The 19,868-nt window shown below is 42.0% G+C and overlaps 1 protein-coding gene across 1 annotated transcript in view; it reads right to left on the bottom strand.

Moving 5' to 3' along the window:
* Window positions 1-9,557: 9,557 nt before the first annotated feature.
* The window catches only part of ATP2A2 (ATPase sarcoplasmic/endoplasmic reticulum Ca2+ transporting 2), a 56,751-nt gene continuing 46,440 nt past the window's right edge, over window positions 9,558-19,868 (bottom strand). The window contains exons 12-21 of the mRNA XM_081113390.1: window positions 19,337-19,459; window positions 19,017-19,235; window positions 17,895-18,230; window positions 17,434-17,654; window positions 16,850-17,052; window positions 15,414-15,499; window positions 15,022-15,155; window positions 14,349-14,466; window positions 14,147-14,267; window positions 9,558-10,372 (exon numbers count right to left, since the gene is read on the bottom strand). Coding sequence (XP_080969516.1) covers window positions 10,359-10,372; window positions 14,147-14,267; window positions 14,349-14,466; window positions 15,022-15,155; window positions 15,414-15,499; window positions 16,850-17,052; window positions 17,434-17,654; window positions 17,895-18,230; window positions 19,017-19,235; window positions 19,337-19,459 — 1,575 coding nt within the window. The 3' untranslated portion in view covers window positions 9,558-10,358. The remainder of the gene's footprint in view (window positions 10,373-14,146; window positions 14,268-14,348; window positions 14,467-15,021; window positions 15,156-15,413; window positions 15,500-16,849; window positions 17,053-17,433; window positions 17,655-17,894; window positions 18,231-19,016; window positions 19,236-19,336; window positions 19,460-19,868) is intronic.

Raw genomic sequence — 19,868 nt, forward strand, 5'->3', positions numbered from 1 at the left:
TGCTACCTTGCCAAATTCATTTATTAAATCTAGTAGTTTTTTTTTTTTTTAAATATATTTTATTGATTTTTTACAGAGAGGAAGGGAGAGAGATAGAGAGTTAGAAACATCGATGAGAGAGAAACATCGATCAGCCACCTCCTGCACATCTCCTACTGGGGATGTGCCCGCAACCCAGGTACATGCCCTTGACCGGAATCGAACCTGGGACCTTTCAGTCCGCAGGCTGACGCTCCATCCACTGAGCCAAACCGGTTTCGGCAAATCTAGTAGTTTTTTAATGGAGTCTTTAGGGTTTTCTATGTACAATATCATGTCATCTGTGAGTAATGAGAGTTTTACTTCCTCCTTTCTAATTTGGATGCCTTTTATTTCTTCTTCTTGTCTGATCGCTGTGACTAGGCCTTCCAGTACTATGTTGAACAAGAATGGTGAAAGCAGACACCCCTGTCTTGTTCCAGTTCTTAGGGGAAATGGTTTTAGTTTTTGCCCATTGAATATGATGTTTGCTGTAGGTTTGTCATATATGGTCTTTATTATTATGTTGAGATATCCCTCTATTCCCACTTTGATGAGTGTTTTATAAAAAATGGTTGTTGGGTTTTGTCTAAGGCATTTTCTGTTTCTATTGATATGATCATGTGATTTTTGTTTTTCAATTTGTTTATGTGATGTATCACGTTTATTGATTTGCAAATATTGTACCAGTGTTGCATCCCCGGAATAAATCCCACTTGGTCATGGTGTATGATCTTTTTAATATATTGCTGGATCCAATTTGCTAATTTGTTGAGGATTTGAGCATCTATGTTTATCAGGGACATTGGTCTGTAATTCTCTTTCTTTGTAGTGTCTTTATCTGATTTTGGAATTAGGGTAATGCTGGCCTCATAAAAAAAGCTTGGAAGTGTTCCTTCCTCTTAGATTTTTTTGGAATAGTTTGAGGAGTATAGGTGTTAGTTCTTTGAATGTTTGGTAAAAACTCCGTGAAACCATCTGGACCAGGGCTTTAGTTGCTGGGAGTTTTTTTTGTTTTTTGTTTTTTGTTTTTAATTGATTCAGAGAGGAAGGGCGAAGAAGAGAGATAGAAACATCAATGATGAGAATTATTGATCGGTTGCCTCCTGCACACCCCCTACTGGGGATCAAGCCCGCAACCTGAGCATGTGCTCTTGACCAGAATTGAACCCGGGACCCTTCAGTCCGCAGGTCGACGCTCTATCCACTGAGTCAAACCAGCTAGAGCTGCTGCGAGTTTTTTTTTTTTTTTTTTTTTAATATATTTTATTGATTTTTTACAGAGAGGAAGGGAGAAAGACAGAGAGTCAGAAACATCGATGAGAGAGAAACATCGATCAGTTGCCTCCTACACATCTCCTACTGGGGATGTGCCCGCAACCCAGGTACATGCCCTTGACCGGAATCGAACCCGGGACCTTTCAGTCCGCAAGCCGACGCTCTATCCGCTGAGCCAAACCGGTTTCGGCATGCTGCGAGTTTTTTGATTACTGCTTCTATTTCATCAGTTGTTATTGGCCTCTTCAGGTTTTCTTATTCTTCCTGATTCATTTTTAGGAGATTGTATTTTTCTAGGAATTTGTCCGTTTCATCCACATCATCCAGCTTGTTGGCAAATAGTTGTTCATAGTATTTTCTTATAATTCTTTGTGTTTCTGTAGAGAGGAAGAGAGAGAAACATCAATGATGAAGAGAATCATTGATCAGCTGCCTCTTGCATGCCCCACACTGGAGATGGAGCCTGAAACTCGGGCATCAAGCCATGACCTCCTGAATTCTGGATTGATGTTCAACCATTGAGCCACGCTGCCCGTGTGTCTTATTTATTTTTCATTGCTATATGATATTCCACTCACAGCTATAACTCGCATCTTGGTAATTCTGCCATTGATGGACCCTTAAGTTGTTTCTAATTTTTTGTTTCAAATGCTGCTGCTTTATATATTTTTGTATGCCTTCTAGTATGCATAAGCACACATTTTTGTAGGGTCATACTCAGAGGAGGAATTAATGGGTGTAGGGTTTGTGTGTGCTCAGTTTTACCAGATGTTGTAAGAAGTTGTACAAATTTGTATGTATGCCTGAAGTTCTTTTTTCTACTTCACCGGCATTTGATGTTATCAAATCTTAATTTTCTCCAGCACAGTGGGTGTGAGATAACATAGTGATTTCAATTTACATTTATGTTTTATAACAAGATTGAACATCATTTCATATGTTTAGGAGCTATTTATGCTTCCTTTTATGTGAAATTCCTTTTTCTTTTTTCTTTTTTTTAATTATTTATTTATTTTTTTAAAAAAATATATTTTATTGATTTTTTTTTTTAATATATTTTATTGATTTTTCACAGAGAGGAAGGGAGAGAGATAGAGTTAGAAACATCGGTGAGAGAGAAACATCGATCAGCTGCCTCCTGCACATCCCCCACCGGGGATGTGCCCACAACCCAGGTACATGCCCTTGACCGGAATCGAACTTGGGACCCCTCAGTCCGCAGGCCGATGCTCTATCCACTGAGCCAAACCGGTTTTGGCTATTTTATTGATTTTTTACAGAGAAGAAGGGAGAGGAGAGGGATAGAGAGCCAGAAACATCGATGAGAGAGATCGATCAGCTGCCTCCTGCACACCCCCCAGTGGGGATGTGCCTGCAACAAAGGTACATGCCCTTGACCAGAATCGAACCTGGGACCCCTGAGTCCGCAGGCCAACGCTCTATCCACTGAGCCAAACCGGTTCGGCTGAAATTCCTTTTTCTTGCCCACTTTTTTGTTGAGTTATTATTCACAGTTCTTTATATACTCTAGATATAATTCAGAATATGAGTTGCAAATATATTCTTCCAGTTTGTGGCTTGTTTTTCCATTCTCATATCTTTTTAAACAGAGGCTTTCATTTTATTTTATTTTATTTTTAAATATATTTTATTGATTTTTTACAGAGAGGAAGGGAGAGAGACAGAGAGCCAGAAACATCGATGAGAGAGAAACATCGATCAGCCGCCTCCTGTACATCTTTCACTGGGGATATGCCTGCAACCCAGGCACATGCCCTTGACCGGAATCGAACCTAGGACCCCTCAGTCCACAGGCCGACGCTCTATCCACTGAGCCAAACCGGTCTTGGCTCATTTTAATGTAGTTGAATTTATCAACCTTTTCCTTATTTCAAGTTAAACATATTCTCCCAATATGTACAACATGAGATAGGGATCCAGTTTTATTGATTTTTAAAATTTTACATTTAAATATGCATTAACTGCTGGTTATTGAAAAATTACTTGCTTTCCCACTGAGATGTCATGCCAGCTGGGAGTCCCAGATGAGTGCTTGTTTCTGAGTTCTTTCTTTCCCACCAACGGTCAGTGTCTCTATCCCAAACCCACTGTCTACATTATGACAGCTTTATGAAAATTTTTGATATTTGGGAGAGCAAGACCCTATGACTTTAACAGTGCTTTGGCTATTCTTAGCTCTTTGTACTTCCATAAAATTGTTACTTTCAGATGGTCTAATACATTTTTTTAAGTTAGATTCACAATTTACAAAAGGGCATATGGTAAAATTTCCCCATCTTGCCTTTCTTCTCTCAGTTCTCTCCTCAGAAGCAGTCAGACTTAACTAGTTTCTTGTGCATTGTTCCAGAGATAACGTGAAATTGCATAGTTTTGTGTGTATATGACCTCACCCCTTTTTGTAGTTGCACAGTTCATCAGCAGAGTTTATGTAAAATCTGTTTTCAATGAAATCTTTTTTATCTTTTTTTTTTTTTTAATTTTTTACAGAGAGGAAGGGAGAGGGACAGAGAGTGAGAAACATCGATCAGCTGCCTCCTGCACACTTCCCACTGGGGATGTGCCCGCAACCAAGGTACATGCCCTTGACTGGAATCGAACCTGGGACCCTTCAGTCCGCAGGCCGACGCTCTACCGGTCAGGGCTGAAATCTGTTTCTTAACAGATTTTGATTTATTACATATCCAAAAGATATAAATGTTAAACTTTGTACATTTTTAGTCCTGAATCATGCATTTTAGTTTCCAAAATACAAAATATTTATTTATTTATTTATAATCCTGAGGATATGTTTTTATTGATTTTTTTGAGAGAAACATCCATGTGAGAGAAACATTGACCGGCAGCTTCCCGTACATGTCCCGCCTGGGGATTGAACCCTAAACCGAGTTATCTGCCCTGACCTGGACCCAAACCTGCCATCTTTCAATATACAGGACGACACTCCAACCAATGGAGCCACCCAACCAGGGCACAAAATACCTTTCATAACTTCTACTAATTCTGATGGAAAAGCAACCAATCTCAACATCCTGACACTTCCTGGCTGTCTGCTGGACCTGTTTGTGTCTCTTCCTGAATCACGTCACGTGAGAAGCACAGACTGCTTTTCTAAAGGAGAACATCTGGGTCACACTTGAGTCAGGAATAACATATTTACTACATTCTTACAATGTACTTTCTTACAATGTTGTTATAGGTAATAGCATTTGAGGTTGTCTGTCGTCTAGTGTCCTATTTGTTCCTTTAGTTTTCTTTCATTTTTTTTCCTTCTGTGGCTTTGTTAGTCTTGCCTCTGATTACATACCGACCAGTGTGTCTGCATCTGAAGCTAGCCAGGGTCTATCTCCTCCCACTCCTCAGATCACTTAGATTGTTTACCTCCAACCTTCCAGAGTTTCCCTTCGTATGAGTCTGCTGATGAAGAACTCTTGGTTTGTCTGAAATTATCTTTATTTTACCTTGACTCTTTAAATACTGTATATTTTCTCCAGGTTTGGAATTCTAGATTGCCAGTAATTTCTTTCAGCACATTTTGCTATTTTCTGGTCTCCACCGGTTGTTGTGAAGTCAGCAGTGACCTGTCACCCTTTAAAAGTAATGCCTTTTTGCCCTAGCTGATTTGGCTCAGTGGTTACAGCATCATCCCGCAGACTAAAGGGTTGTGGTTCAGTTTTGGTCAAGGGAACGTACCTCAGTTGCAGGCTCAATCCTGGCCCTGGTCAGGGTACCCTGTGCGGGAAGCAACCAATCAATGTGTCTCTCTTACATCGATGTTTCTCTCTGTCTCTCCCCTTGCCTTGCACTCTCTCTGAAGATCAATGGAAAAAATATCCTTGGGTGAAGATTTAAAAAAAAAAGTAGTGTCTTTTTTATTCCCCTCTGTTACTTTTAAGATTTTTCTCTTTGTTTTTGTTTTTCCATAGCCCAGTATACTATGTCTAGGGCTGATTTTTTTTAATATAGTTTTTTTCTTTGTGATTTGTTGGGATTCTTGCATCTGTGTATTGCTCTCTTGTCAGTTTAAGAAAATTCTCAGCCACTAATTGCTTTGAATAATAGCCTTCTCATTCTCTTGTCTTCTGAAACTATGATAAAATGTATGTTTTGTCAGCTTTCTCAGTCTACTGTCTTCTTCAGCTTTCCTTTTTTCAAGACCCCCATGGATAAGGGGGGACTACTATAAGCATGGATGTTTTATGACCATTCATACTTCCACTATGTGAAGTCTGGGTGGGTCTGTAATGTGAACTTCTGCTGGCTCTCACTCAGGTGCCTTGTTTTCTTGTGTACCTGGTTAACCTTTATTGCGTGCTGCTTTGAAAAATAAGTGTGTGGATCTCCCAACACATAAAATGAAGGTGCTGTCCTCTACAAGGTTTACATTTATCTGCCTGGTGCCTAGGGGTTTCACAGACCACCCCTGGGATAGAGTTTGGGCTGACAATTCTGTCGCCAGTGTTTACGCTCTCTCCAGGGTGGGTATGTTTTCCTGGTTCTGCTCAGCACCAAGGCAATGCTGCCTACAGGCTTCCGAGTGCTGGGGAAGGGAGGGTAGGTGCGTGCTGGTTAGCTCTTCCCTGCAGTATTTGTCTTTCAGGGTCACAGCCTGATGTCCTAGGAGACTTCCCACTTCAGGTGGGCCCTGGATTTTTATTTTGCCTTTTGTGCTCTGTGAGCTCTCAAAACCTTGCTTGTTTTCACAGCTTAGTTTACTAAGAGAAAAGTGACCTTGATTCTCTCTCTTGCATTCTCTTAGATTTTGGCCTGGATATGTACCATTTTGTAGTTCTTTGATGCTTCTATGAGGATTTAAAAAAATATTTATCCCAGCATTTTAAAATAAACTTTGAACTTTAGAATATTCTTAGACTTACGGAAATATTGAGCAGATCATACAGAAGGTTCCCATATACTCTAGACTCAGTTTTCTCTTTTATTAACATTTTACAGCTGTGGTACCTTAGTCACATTTTTATACATCATTACAGGTCAATATTTATACATTATTACTTACCAAGCCCATAGTTTATTCAGATTTAATTTTTGCTTCTTTCTGTTCCAGGACCCCATCCAGTATAGTGTTACATCAGTCACTGCCTGTCCTTAGGCTCCTCTTGGCTGTGAGTTGCTGATTTTCCTTGTTTTTGATGACTCGTCGGTTGTTAAGGAATGTGTCAGGTATTTTGCAGAGTGTCTTTTCGGATTTGTCAGATATTTGCCTTTGATTAAACTGTGGTTATATGCTTTGGGGGAGAGGAAGATCACAGGTAAGATGTCATTCTTTTCACTTCCGACTATGGGACGTGCTCGCTAGATGACCTCTCTTGGCTGAGGTAGTGTCTGTCAGGTTTCTGCACTGTGGGTTACTTTCCCTGTCCACACTGCATGTACAGCTCACACTTAAGGAATAGGGAGTTATGTGTCCCTTGAGGGCAGAGGATTTATGTAGAACTCTTTTGTATGGGACATTTCTAGTCTCATTTATGTACACTATGGACTCATGGAAGTGTATTTTATACTTTGGATTATAGTCCAATGCCACTTTCTCAACTTTGGCCATTAAGAGCTTTTTCATTTGGCTTCTGTGTCTCTTTGACATGACCCCATCATTGATTGTTTTGATTTTTGAGCGCTTCCTTACTGGCACCAGTATTCTGCAGGCACGTGCTGTCTGTTTTCTACCCCAGCCCTAGAACCAGCCATTTCTCCAGGGAGGCTTGATTCCTTTTATTGGAGAATGGTGTTAGAAACCCGAAACTACTAGGGCCCTTTGCTCTCACCCTCAGTTGACAGTGCAAGGAATACAGGCAGTCCTCGGGTTACGTCGGACTTGATGAATGCCGTTTCGTGGTTACGTCGCCATCTCCCATTTATTTATTAAAAAAAAAAAGTTCTGTCATTTCGACGAATGTACATGTTTTTTATTATTTATTTACCACAAGGTCAGGAATTGTTATTATTCTTTTACAATTTTTTTACTGTTTCACTTCATTACTGCTGTGTATGTGCTCCATTTGAGTGACGTAGGTGCTTATGTAGGTGGGTTCCAACTTACGGCAAAAATCGAGTTACATCGCACCATAGGAACGGATTTCGGACGTAACCCGAGGACTGCCTATACATATTTATATACACGTAACTAGAAATAGTCCTGTGTGGAATCATCTATATCAAGCTAAATATGAGTTCATCCTGGTGTCTCCAACTGTAATTCATTACTGCTTGGATCATTCTAGCCTTCTCCCCTTGCTTATTTGTAATTTCCCACTCTAACAGTGAGAAACCTGGTGCCCACCATCTGCCATCTGTATCACAGAGTTTTCAGTTATTCTCAGCAAGCATTGATTGCTGGACACTTAACTTTCTCCTTTTTAAAGTGAATAACAGAATATTATACACTGATCTGCACTTGAGTCTTTTACTGGGCAGACAATATACACTAGACACCGGTTTACACAGATCTACCTTGTTTTTGAGGACTATATAAATATTCAAGTGCTTGATCAGAGGTTATGGATGTTCAAAAATACCATTTTGTCAAATTGCCCTCCAGAGATTGGGCCAATTTATATTCTCACCATCAGCACAAGTACTTGTTTTCCTAATGCCAGCTGCAAAGGGGAGAGATCAATATCAAAGTTTGATCTTTGCCAATCATATGTGAAGGGAATATGCTCTTTGTCATGCACAGCAAATCTCTTTTCCTAACTCTACAGAGGTACAGTCTATTCTGGAATTTTTACATTTCTATATGAAATTTTTACATTTTTATATAGTCTTCCAGGATTTTGTTCCATGCCTAGAAAGGCTTTTCTTCTTCCATGTTTTCTCCTGGTACTTTCATGCCTTGCTTTTTAAATCTCAGGCATACAAACAGGCACAATGAACACCTATAGACATAGCAACGAAGCATTACTGAGAGGTGAAGCCCTGACCACCTGCCCTCCTCCCACCTCCCTTCCTCCTGGAACTAACCACTATCCTATCACCTCCCCTATAGCTGGTGTCTTTGAAGTTGTTACTGATGGGTTTGCTACTAGTCCACTCGGAGCTGAGGAGTTTGCACTGGAAATGTAAATCCACCTGTGGCTGAGCTTGACAGATGTGCTAAGGCCAGATTAGCTATTACATGGCCCTCTTGTTTTGCGTATTTTGAAGTTGATACATGCCACACATGGTTTCACTGTGCAGGGAGATTTATCTGTTTATTCTTTTTCGTTGCTGCAGAGTGTGATTTCAATGTGCCTCAAATGTACTTTACCAACAGCAGCAAGAAAATGGTTATTTAGGTTGTTTCCAATACTTTTCTTCTATAAACATCTTGATAACAGTGTGAAAAATCCTCAGGTAGGAGTGGACCTGCTGCTGGGTTGTATATGAAGAGCATCTGTAAATTTACCCAGTTGTTCTGCAATGTGAGGGCCCATTCTCCACACCTTAGGTAAGATGTCAGTTCCCCTTCTCCCCCCCGAATTAAACTTTCCTAAGAACCAGATGTTCCTTCTAATGGATCCGATATATGACAGTTGCTTTTTTGTTTACTCCTAGGCATTTTCCCTCGTCTGATGGCTATGACTCTCCAGAACAGTGCTAAGTAGTGGGCAGTGGTGGATGGTGAGTAATTCTGGTGTTTCAGTACTTCTGGCTTATTTTTCATGTTATAAAATGGGAGTTATAATCTGGATGTTAAATTTAATCAAATGGTTGTTCCATATCTGTAGAGTTGATAGGGCTTGTATTTATTAGCTTTGTAGAATCATCCAACTATTCTTACATTCCTGATTCCTTTTGCTTTTTTAAGTGACAAAAAAATCATCTTAGGAAATTTATAACATAGAGAAAAGCCCCATGCATATCCACCTCTGGCAGATAAGCACTAAATAACCACCAAATGAATGAATTTCAGGACTTCCTTCAGTCCTATTTTAGTTCTATTTTCTATATTAACAATAGGAAGGTAGAATCTGAACAGTGTTAGAATCATCTCTCCACTGCTACATAGTCTCTAAGCTGCCGACTTCTAAATTGTTAATTATCTCTGAAAATTCCACTGATGGAAGACAGTAGAGCCAGGGCAGGAATATTTTATAAATCTTATCACACGAGCAGACCTTCTACCATTCTGCTCTCCAATAACTTACCCCCCTTCCTTTTATCCACATGAGGGCAAAACTGCTCAGGGCTGCAGGCCCTCAATGCACATCACCCACCCCGCTCATAGAACAATCAACACCACACTGTGAACTTGTAGGATAGATTTATTTACCTGAAACCATGTCTGTGCAATGCTTGTTACCAGCACAGAAATAAACTGATCTCTATTTACAGTCTAAAGTCAAACATGCGTTGTGATAAATTGACATTTAGCATTTTATTAAGATAAATGCATCACGATATTTGTATTGCACCAACATCTGTCTACTGCTTCTGATTTCATTAAATAAGTTACACTTAATACAGCGCAAAAAAGCTGTTTGCACACTCAAAATTTAACAAGTTATGAACTGGAGGCCTACATTTTAACCATTCAACACCTGTAGTGTTCTCAATAAATTTATAAATAAGCAAAACTGTACAGGGCCAATTAAAAAGTAGCATGTTTCAATGACACTGTAGAGAAATCTGGCTACTTACAACTGAAGGCATGCATTACAACTGAATATTGAATATCGTACATTTATATAAGGTATGACATTTTGGACAGAGAAGCATGGAGACTTGGCTGATGGTGTCTAAGTTCTTGGATAAGGTTTCAGAACCCATTCTTCTTGTAACAAAGAAACAAATTTCCTGGAGAGGCTTTCTGATTCATTAAGCTAAATTGTACATTTGTAATTATTACTTTGATTTAAAAGCTAAAAATCTCACTGGTAATACACATTTCCTCCACATAACACGCAATGAGTTGGGGGCTTTTTTCCTACTTTTCTCCCCCTGCCACCCAACTTCAATCATGCAGAGGGCTGGTAGATGTGTTGCTAAAAACGCACATGCACGCAACCGAACACCCTTACATTTCTGCAAAATGGCTTAGGAAGCGGTTACTCCAGCATTGCTGAAAAGGAAAGAAAGAGGAAATCAGCTTTATGAAACATGGGGAGGAAATGTTAGAATAACTACTTAAGACTAAGATTAATAGTGATAGATGAAAAGAGAATATTCAGCTTGATCTTTTTAAGATTTTAAGATCAGCGTTTCTGATAACTGTCCCTGAGTCACTGCCCACACAGGGTAGCATCTGGAAACACTGGCTTGGCAATGTAAATCCCGGGTGTCATCTGCCTACATAGCAAAGCTCCCTGGCTCACAGGAGAATCCCACCAGGCAGATGCTTAATCGCTTCAGGTGTAACAGGGGTGAGATGGGCAAGAGCAGGACAGTTTTCAGTTAGCAGTGCAGGGATATGAAGCAGAAGTGAGCAGTGTGGCACTCAGCGCCAAGCCTCTAGCTTCCTCCTCCCCATCCTTCCCCAGGGGCAGGCCCAGCTCTGCCCGTTCCCAGGACAAAATCCTGTACCTCAGCTGCTTATCACCATTCCCTTCCAAGAAAGAGGCCCAGTGGTTTTGACATAATTTGGTGGTTAAATTTAAAAGGCAATGGCCAACTTAGCTCGGTAGATGCAGCAGGCTCTGGGCTGTGGGTAGGCGCTTGGCAGACACTGCGCTATCGCTTGTGGCCTCATACTGCTGAGGGATGCCTACCACAGACATCCAGGGGGCAAAGGCCCCAGCTTGAGGGTGATGTGGTAGCAGCTGCTTGTGAGGGAGACTGGCAGTTGCCTTGCTTGTCTGTGAGCTCACGCTCTCCTGATAGTATTAATAATGAATGTATTATCTGTATTTTAAATGCAGAACGAGCTGCTGGAGTGGTGCCTCAGGGACGGGATTGTCATCTTCTGGGCAAAGCTGTATCCGAAAGGCCAGGTGAGCATGGGGTGGCAAAAAGCAGAACACTCTAATGGGATGGGCCACAGGCCCATAGGGGAAGTGTTTCAGGCAGGAGCTGCCTGGCAACACCTGCACGGTGGGGCTGAGGAGGATGCTGCCCCATCCAGTTACTGATGGCGGCAAAAGCACTGCCTTCCTGTTCGGTGAGGAGGGGACTGGGTGGCTGCCGCTCACTGCAGGATGGAAATCTGAGGCCATGGGTGTGCCCACAGAAAGACAATTGCTGAGGAGGCCTGCTGTGGAGCAGACACAGGGACTCAGCTGTCTGGGTTGAAGGAAGTGGGTGCCCAAACCACCTCCGTGGGCTGGATAGGCCTGAAGCTGAGAAACTACCAGGCAACACCAGCCCAGGGCCATCTGGGGCTGTGCATGTCTCCCATAGCAGCCCTCAGCATTCATCTTATTTTGTAAAGGCCACTAAATCAAGGAACTGAGTCAGTGAAAGTTGACTGGTTAGTTTGGTTTCCATTGAATAACACACCACCGAACAAACTCAGACATCCTGTTTTGGTTTGTAGCCAAGACATACTCCTGGCATTTGATCCACTCGGCCCTTTTCTTTTTACCACTCGTGATGCTAAAATGGGCAAAACTACCCCCCTACATTATTTGCCAAGCAAACCAACCTCCCTTTTCTCTGAGAAAGGACTCTGCATTCAGTCAGTCTCCACCAAGCACTTGACCTCCTGACACTCAGACCTCTGGATTTGGCAGCAGCACCTCCTCATCCTGCCTGATACCTGCTAACTTTCCCCCCAAACGGCCAGCCCCTGTATCACATCTTCTGGTCCAGCAACCAGGGCCCAAACACCTTCACAAGAACACTCAGGGCCTCACAGGGAGGAAGCTGCCAACCCACTGAACACAAGGTGCTTCCTAGGCCCCCTTCACCCTGGCTGATAAGGCTGGCTGACGGCTGCCAAGCAGAGCCCTGCCCTAATGACTGTGCTTGCATGTACCCTGCAGAGAGAAGACAATCTCAGCTGCAAAGGCTGTGACCCAGACGATGAAGAAAAGTGGTCTATTCAAGAGGAACCTACGGATCTGTGAGTTCACTGATTCAGTTACTTGCTGTCACTAGCTTTTTGCTTTTTAATGAACCAAGCTTCTGGGATGAGTCCTTGCAGCTAACAAAGATCAAAAGAATCACGATTTTTTGTGAACCTTCTCTCAGCACTAGCAAAGGCACAGCTCCCTCACAAAGCCTCGGTCTCACCAAGTCAGAATGGGCCTCTCTTCCTCCAGGCCCTCCCCAACCAGTATCTGGCTATGCCACTATCTGAGGCCGCTGGCTCAGGTAGCACACATATGCCCCCTGCTCTCAGGGACAGCCACAGAGCACAGCAGTGCCTGACACATGGGGCTTATTCACTAGTGTCACACAGCTAGCTCACTTGGAAGCAGTCACCTTCAGGTTAAAGCATCTGAATTCCAGGGAATACTCACGTTAGTTGATGGATGTTGGAAGGCATTGGAGGAAAACACCACAGTTAGGACTGTTAATGACTTATACACTGTTGGTAAGACTGATCTGGAACATGCATCATAGTACGGTGGTGGTGGTTAGTGCCACATTCAAATAAAAATAGTTCTATACAATATGTTCATTTGGTCATGTGCTATTTACAGATTTTACAAAACACATACACGCACATATACATACACACATTTGCCCTTATGTTCTCTACACCAGGCCAGCAGAAACTTGCATAAAATGAATCACAGATGACAGTGCCTATACATTAAAAAATAAAATTCTTACAACTACCTATGCAGCAGAACAGGATCCTTCTTCCCCGTGAGTACAGTAAAACTAAAGGTCTGAGCTAAGAACTTAAGAGTAAGTTGATAGTTCAATCTAGGCCACTTAAGAGTTAAAAACAAGGCAGTTATTTTTCTGTCCATTTAAAATGTTTTATTTTTTAAACTAGATTGTGAAGTGCCGCTGAAATAGGCAATGTTGGCAAAACAATGTCTGTTACAATAAAATACACTAGACATTTAAATAAATAACCTTAAAAACTATGTGAGGGGACACGAACCCAATCAAATCTGGAGCAATGTTTTCTGCACAAGCGAGAACAGGCATACCTCTTGTTAAGACTGATGTAAACAGAACCATCGAAAGAAATCCTACAGGAGAAGCAGCCGAGCAGTGTGGGATCAGGGCCAAGAGTGGGGAGGGGTGGAGGTGAACCAAGAGGGGTGAGGGAGTGGCAAACCAAAAAATACTGACTGAGGTAGCAGTACTCTGCCCAGTGCAGAAAAATTGGCTTATGAATAAAAATTAGACTGTGATCTCAGATTAAATCCAGATGATCATGCAAAAGACACAATACATGCTATATCATTTTAGAAAAAACCACACACATTCATTTCCTAAAATCTGCTGCCAATTATTTGCTGACAATGTCTGCTGGCTCAACATTTTTTTTTTTATACAAGGATGAGTATTAAACAGAACACTGTACATGCTTTGTCATCTACAAAAAAATATTTGCATAAAATAGTGTTAGTTCTCTGTACATGTCAATGGACACTTTAATTATGTGTATAAAAAAGGAAAATCTTGCCCCACTGGAGTCAGAAAAAGCAAAACAAAATCTAGAGTATGAAACCTCCTTCACCAGCCAATATGTTCATGTGAAAATTCAGCAGAAATAGACAGTTGCTTTAAACAATAAAAAAAATTAATTGATTAAGTTAAACATCTTCTTTATGTAAAACTGTCAGTCAAGACCAGAACATATCACTAAAGTTAGTGTCTGTGCTATACACCCAGATCACCAGGGGCATTGCGAACAGCACAAATGGCCAGGAAATCCCATCGGTGCATGCTGAGAATGAGCAGGGTTTGGTGGCAGGCTGCACACACTCTTTACCAGGTTCCAGGTAGTTGCGGGCCACAAACTTAAGTGTCTCATCCATTAGAATCACAGGCAAGGACATTTTCAGCACCATCAGCCACTGGGTCAAATTCAGTGGTGTGATCTGGAAGATAAGCTGAAACACAGAAGCCTTGTCAAGCCCCCAGCCTTGCTGAAGAGGCAGCCAGTCCCCAGCCCGGGTCCCACCACTACTTACTGGCAAGGGTTCCACATAGAGGATTAGGAAGTGGAGTGACATGGACAGGCAGATGGAGCCCACGAGCCAGATGTTCTCCCAAGGGGGCATCCTCAGCAGGGACTGGTTTTCAGATAAGCTAGACAAGGAGAGAGGTAAATAGGCCCATGTCACAAGTGACAGATGTTCAGAAATACGTTTCAATAAGCAGCAGCTAACTTGGCATTACCCACTGACCTAATTCTACTGACTACAGTTTCTACTGTAGCAAAGTTAAGGAAGAATGTCCAGATGTAGGACAAACTTCCAATTTTAAATCTAGGCTTTGGTCTCAAAGCTGCTCAATTGCCCTCAACACTTAGGCTATTTCTGAAATTTCCATTTTTGTCACTGGCTTAATTGGATGAGACCATTTGTTGCAATGCTAAAGGGGAAAAGCTCCTTCCTTCCCTGTGGACACTGGCATACAGGCGTCCTCCCGTCTCTTAAAGACACGTGGCTAAGCCTCCCACTACCTCCTGGAGATGACGGCTCTTACACGTTGGAAGCAGGTGCTGCTTGTTCTCCTTTCTTTTTGGGAAGGAAGAGCTTTCCTGTGATCCTCAATCAACGATGACACACACACACACACACACAATCCCACAGCGCCCTGCTGTCAGAGCTTTCGCCCAGCTTGCTGAGAAGATTCACTGACCTGTTGAGGGCGTTACACATCTCTATGGTTACTAGAACAGAGAGTGCCATTGTCATCGGGTACGGGGATTCAAAGATTGCACAATCCACACCTTCAAAATCCGGGTTGTCCTCTTTACACTGTAGGAAATGACTCTGCAACAAAAGCCCAATGATCAGCCAAGTATATTTCCTAAGTCCATGCACCAATTCCTTAAGTCCAAAACACAGACCCACACAAGACCTCACCCTATTTTCCAGAGAAGCTAGATCCTTCAGAATAATCTTTAATGCAACTGCAGATTGTTTGAGCCTTAAGATTATCTGACAGGCGCCCAAACCACAGAAAGCTTAACATTGTTTGGGCTTATAACACTCTCCACCTAAGGCACAGAAAGGAAGATGGCTACATACCAGCTGGTAGAAGGACACTCTTGGACCGCCGTCAGCAGCAACGAACCACCATGCAGCAGCACCCACAGTAGCAGCGCCAACATAACCTGGGAACAAATATTACGACAATGACACACACGGGGTTTGCAGCCTGCAGCATTCACTGGGACAGATGAAAGACAAGGTATGTCAACAATAACTGAAACACCTGTGCAAAAGCAGCTGGACCGAGGCTTCTGCAAGGAGACGGGTCTGTGGTACAGAAGAACCAGGCAGCCAGAGTCTGTGAGGAACTGGTTCTACTGGTTTGGTAGTAGGACCTTTACCATATAGCCATGCCCTTCTCTAGTCCACAGCCAGTACACAGTAAGGCTGCAGTTATGTGCAGTTATGTGTTCTACAAAAAAGGCTACACAGTGTAGTAGGACCAGATTACACCATCCAGGACTTTTAGGCAAACTGATACCATCAGCTGTACACTAATTTATATTAATTTGCTCCATCAAAAGCCTGGCAGGACCGTTATGTGGAAAGGCTATTAGAGCACTCAGTGCATAACACTGAGTAAGGAACGGGGCAATACCTGAAAGCGATTCTGGGAACCACTCCCCTATTACTTTTTAATTCAGCAAAGTTTGTTACACAGAAGCAACAAGGGGTAGTGGAAAACACAGGGCCTTGAGAATAAGAGAATGTTCCACTGTGGTAGCATCCACAAAAGATATAAGTGCACCCACCCTTTTACCCACCTAGTACATCAGTGCAGCAAGGAGCTGGTGCCCAGAGATAAGGCAGCTAGCTATACATGTACTGATGCGGGTATTACCCAGCATAGGAAGAAATACAGGACAAAGTTCAGCACACAGGGCTGTGTAGCGTGCCATCACTTGAGAAAATAAAGACAAAATCTATTTGCCACAGCTCCTCTGGAAGGGCACCTGAGAAACTGTTACCACTAGAAGGGAAATGACCGACCAAGAGCCTGCCCACTTTATGGCAGGGTGTGCCTTTTGAATTTTAAGTCACCTTTCTATGGAGCCCTAGGGAAGTTGTTTCACCTCTTTGGGACTCCCTTTCCAAACCTATGAAATGGGGAAGAGAACCAGCACTTGGGTCAGGAGGATCAAGTCTAAAGAGGTGACATTTGGAGAAGAGTCTGACCTGTGGCCAAGCTCCATGCATTTACCAACCACTGCTGATGGGCACACAGGTTGGTCCCTTTTCTCAATGAGGGAAAAGGGTCTTCATTCTTCTCATCTTAGTGATGTAAGGCCTGAGTCGTCCCTGTATCCCTTTGTCCATAGGTTAAATCTGAAAACCTCACAAGGATGAAGACGCTAAAACAGGGATTAACTTTACTGTAAATTGAGTAGCAAAATGTGCTTTTAAGGGATGAATTTACAAAATTTTGGCTCACAAACATTTTGTTTATAAATCAACAATGTAAAACTACTCACAGCCAATAGCCAGGTAACGGAAAAAGAGCCACCCACTGATCAGTGGTTCCTTTGGGTTCCGGGGTGGTTTATTCATGATGTCCAGATCAGGAGGGTTGAACCCCAATGCAGTGGCAGGCAGGCCATCTGTCACCAGATTGACCCAGAGGAGCTGGACAGGAATCAAAGCCTCAGGAAATCCAAGGGCTGCTGTCAGGAAGATACTGTTTCCACCCAAGGTAAAAAGAAAGATCCCAAATTATTTTTGGTCACTACTCAAATAGTATCACCATGCCCTACTCCATAAAAATTAATGGACAGCAACAATAACTTTTTTGGGGGCAATCATAAAACATTTATTATACCCAATTTCAAATTATAGTTAACTTTTAGAAGGCCAAGAATTTTAGGTTATTTTATGTAGTTAATTTAAACCCATTTCTATGTGAAGGGCAGCCAGACAGGCCCCGCTTCCTTCATCTTGACAGGACCTCCCTCCCACCACATGCTCAGAGACCAAGGCTGCTGCCATAGGAAGAACAAATCTGGAAAACCGGCTACAATTTTAGATAAAGGAACACAAGTGATTTGTCTTATGGACCTACCAGACAACTTCCCCCACGTTTGATGAGATGAGGTAGCGGATGAACTGCTTCATGTTGTTGTAAATTGCCCGCCCCTCCTCCACAGCTGCCACGATGGTGGAGAAGTTGTCATCGGCCAGGATCATCTCGGAGGCAGTTTTAGCCACTGCGGTGCCAGAGCCCATGGCAATGCCGATCTCGGCTTTCTTCAGAGCAGGAGCATCATTCACACCATCTCCGGTCTGAAAGGGAATCCGACATCACTAAGTACTTCCCCTGTGACTGAAGACACTTATTCAGAAGGTACTGTTAGGTCGTAAACTATTCTAGAATCTTCCCTGCATGCAACACATAGCATGCCAACTACTGGTCAACAGAATCCTAGAGAGCCCAGATCATGACAAAAACCAAGGAATTCCAAGTCTGGGAATTATTACTAAAAATTTAATGGTCAAAATTTGTACATGTCCAAAGATACTCACCATAGCTGTAATCTCATCAAGAGACTGAAGGAATTCTACGATTTTAGACTTGTGGGAAGGCTCAACTCGAGCGAAACAGCGGGCATTCAAGCAGGCATCTCTCTGTTCTGACAGACTGAGCTCATCAAACTCCCGACCTGTAAAAGCCTTTAACGTCACATCCTCGTCCTGCGTAAAGATGCCAATGCGACGACAGATGGCCACAGCGGTGCCCTTGTTGTCCCCTGTGATCATGATGACCCGGATGCCTGCCTGCCGGCACAGCTTCACAGAAGAGGCCACTTCAATTCTTGGAGGGTCCAGCATGCCCACACAGCCAACGAAAGTCAAATTGGTCTGCACAAAAGAATCACCTTATCTTGAAACAGGAAGATCTGTTTTTTCCCCTAGTGAGAAACAGGGCTCCTTATACATTACAGAGCAAAGGTTTCTTCTGCATTTTCTTATGCTAAAGCCTGTACCTTTGACTCTTATCTAAGATTAATATTCACACTCTAGAGATATAAATCCAATGAAGAATAGTATTAATTCCAATTAATAGGAAACGATTAAATACATCGCTACATTCTTAATCAAATCATTCCTTAACTTTCACGACAACAATATTCTGAAACAAGGGGAAAAACATTCTGCAGAATCAGCATTGCGATTTTGGCCACTTTAGTGCCCCATAGTATCAAAGCTTGTTCCTTTCATTCAATGTACCAAAAAGTAGGAGTCCTCAACCTGGATATTTTGACCTTTCGCTAACTAATGAATGTTTTTATGAAAAAGGCATGCTCTCCCTCCAAGGAGCATGCCCTTGCCCCTCTCCTTCCCAACAAGTAAAAAAACATTCCCAATTTTTAAAATATCTTAATTTACATGTGAGTTGCGAAATAGGTTTTACAAGTTTGTTATCAAGTCTTGATAATTCTACTTTGTAAGTAAAAGACTTGTATTAAATTGTTAACTATATATGTTTGAAGCAGCAACCTAAATTATAATAGTGATGTATTTGGCCGGCAGAAAAATAACCACACCTCTTACTTGGCAAGACTCATTTGACCTTTTACCAAAGGAGTGCTGTTTAAACACAATGAATGTGCAGGGTGTGGGTGAAGAAACTTTTCATTAGCTAACCTCATATTTAATAAAGTTGGCAGAGTCCTCAAGCTTCATTTCTTCTCTTCTCAGTGGGTTGTCATGAGTGGCCAGAGCCAGGCATCGCAGTGTGTCGCTGCCACTACCCCAATCCCGAATGACAGACATGATCTTCTGCTTAACTCCAGGGGTCATAGGTACTTTTGTACTTCCAACTCGAATGTGGGTGCACCTGTCAATGACACCTTCAGGAGCACCCTGGAAATACGTTACAGATTTAGGTCAATAATTTTATTTACTGGCTCATCTGGGATCCTAATCCTAGCAAGAACATCTCAATTGCAATCTGCTGTACTTGCCTTCACGAACATTTTGCTCATTGACGTCCGGCTTGGCTTGTTTGGTGTACAATAAACCGACATTGATTTTCTATCGCGTGAAAACTCTAGAGTAAATTCTTTTTTCATCAACTGTTTAATGACCTATGAAGAAAGCATATATAAAATACTATTGGATAATGATTTCTGTAAATTTTTCACTTGTTCAACAAATATTCATTCAGCACCCATTATGTGACAGGCACTGGGGACAGATAGAAAATTGATGTTTTTCTCTCTCCCCCTTCTCTAAAATCAATTAAATAAAATTTAAAAAGTAAAAAATAATTAGTTTGCATCTTTCTTTTCTTGTCATATCCAGGTCAGGTTTTGGTATCAAATGAGATGAGAAGCGTTTCCTTATACTTTTTCTCAAAGTTAGTATTTCTTAAGTGTCTGACAGAATTTGGGCTGGATAATTTGGGAGGGTTTATTTTGAATTATATTTAACAGGTTCAGGATTATTTCATTTTTCTTGTGCCAGTTTTAGACAGTTGTGTTCATTCACAGCAGT

Source organism: Myotis nattereri (assembly GCF_964212035.1).
Source record: "Myotis nattereri genome assembly, chromosome: 19".
NCBI lineage: Eukaryota > Metazoa > Chordata > Mammalia > Chiroptera > Vespertilionidae > Myotis > Myotis nattereri.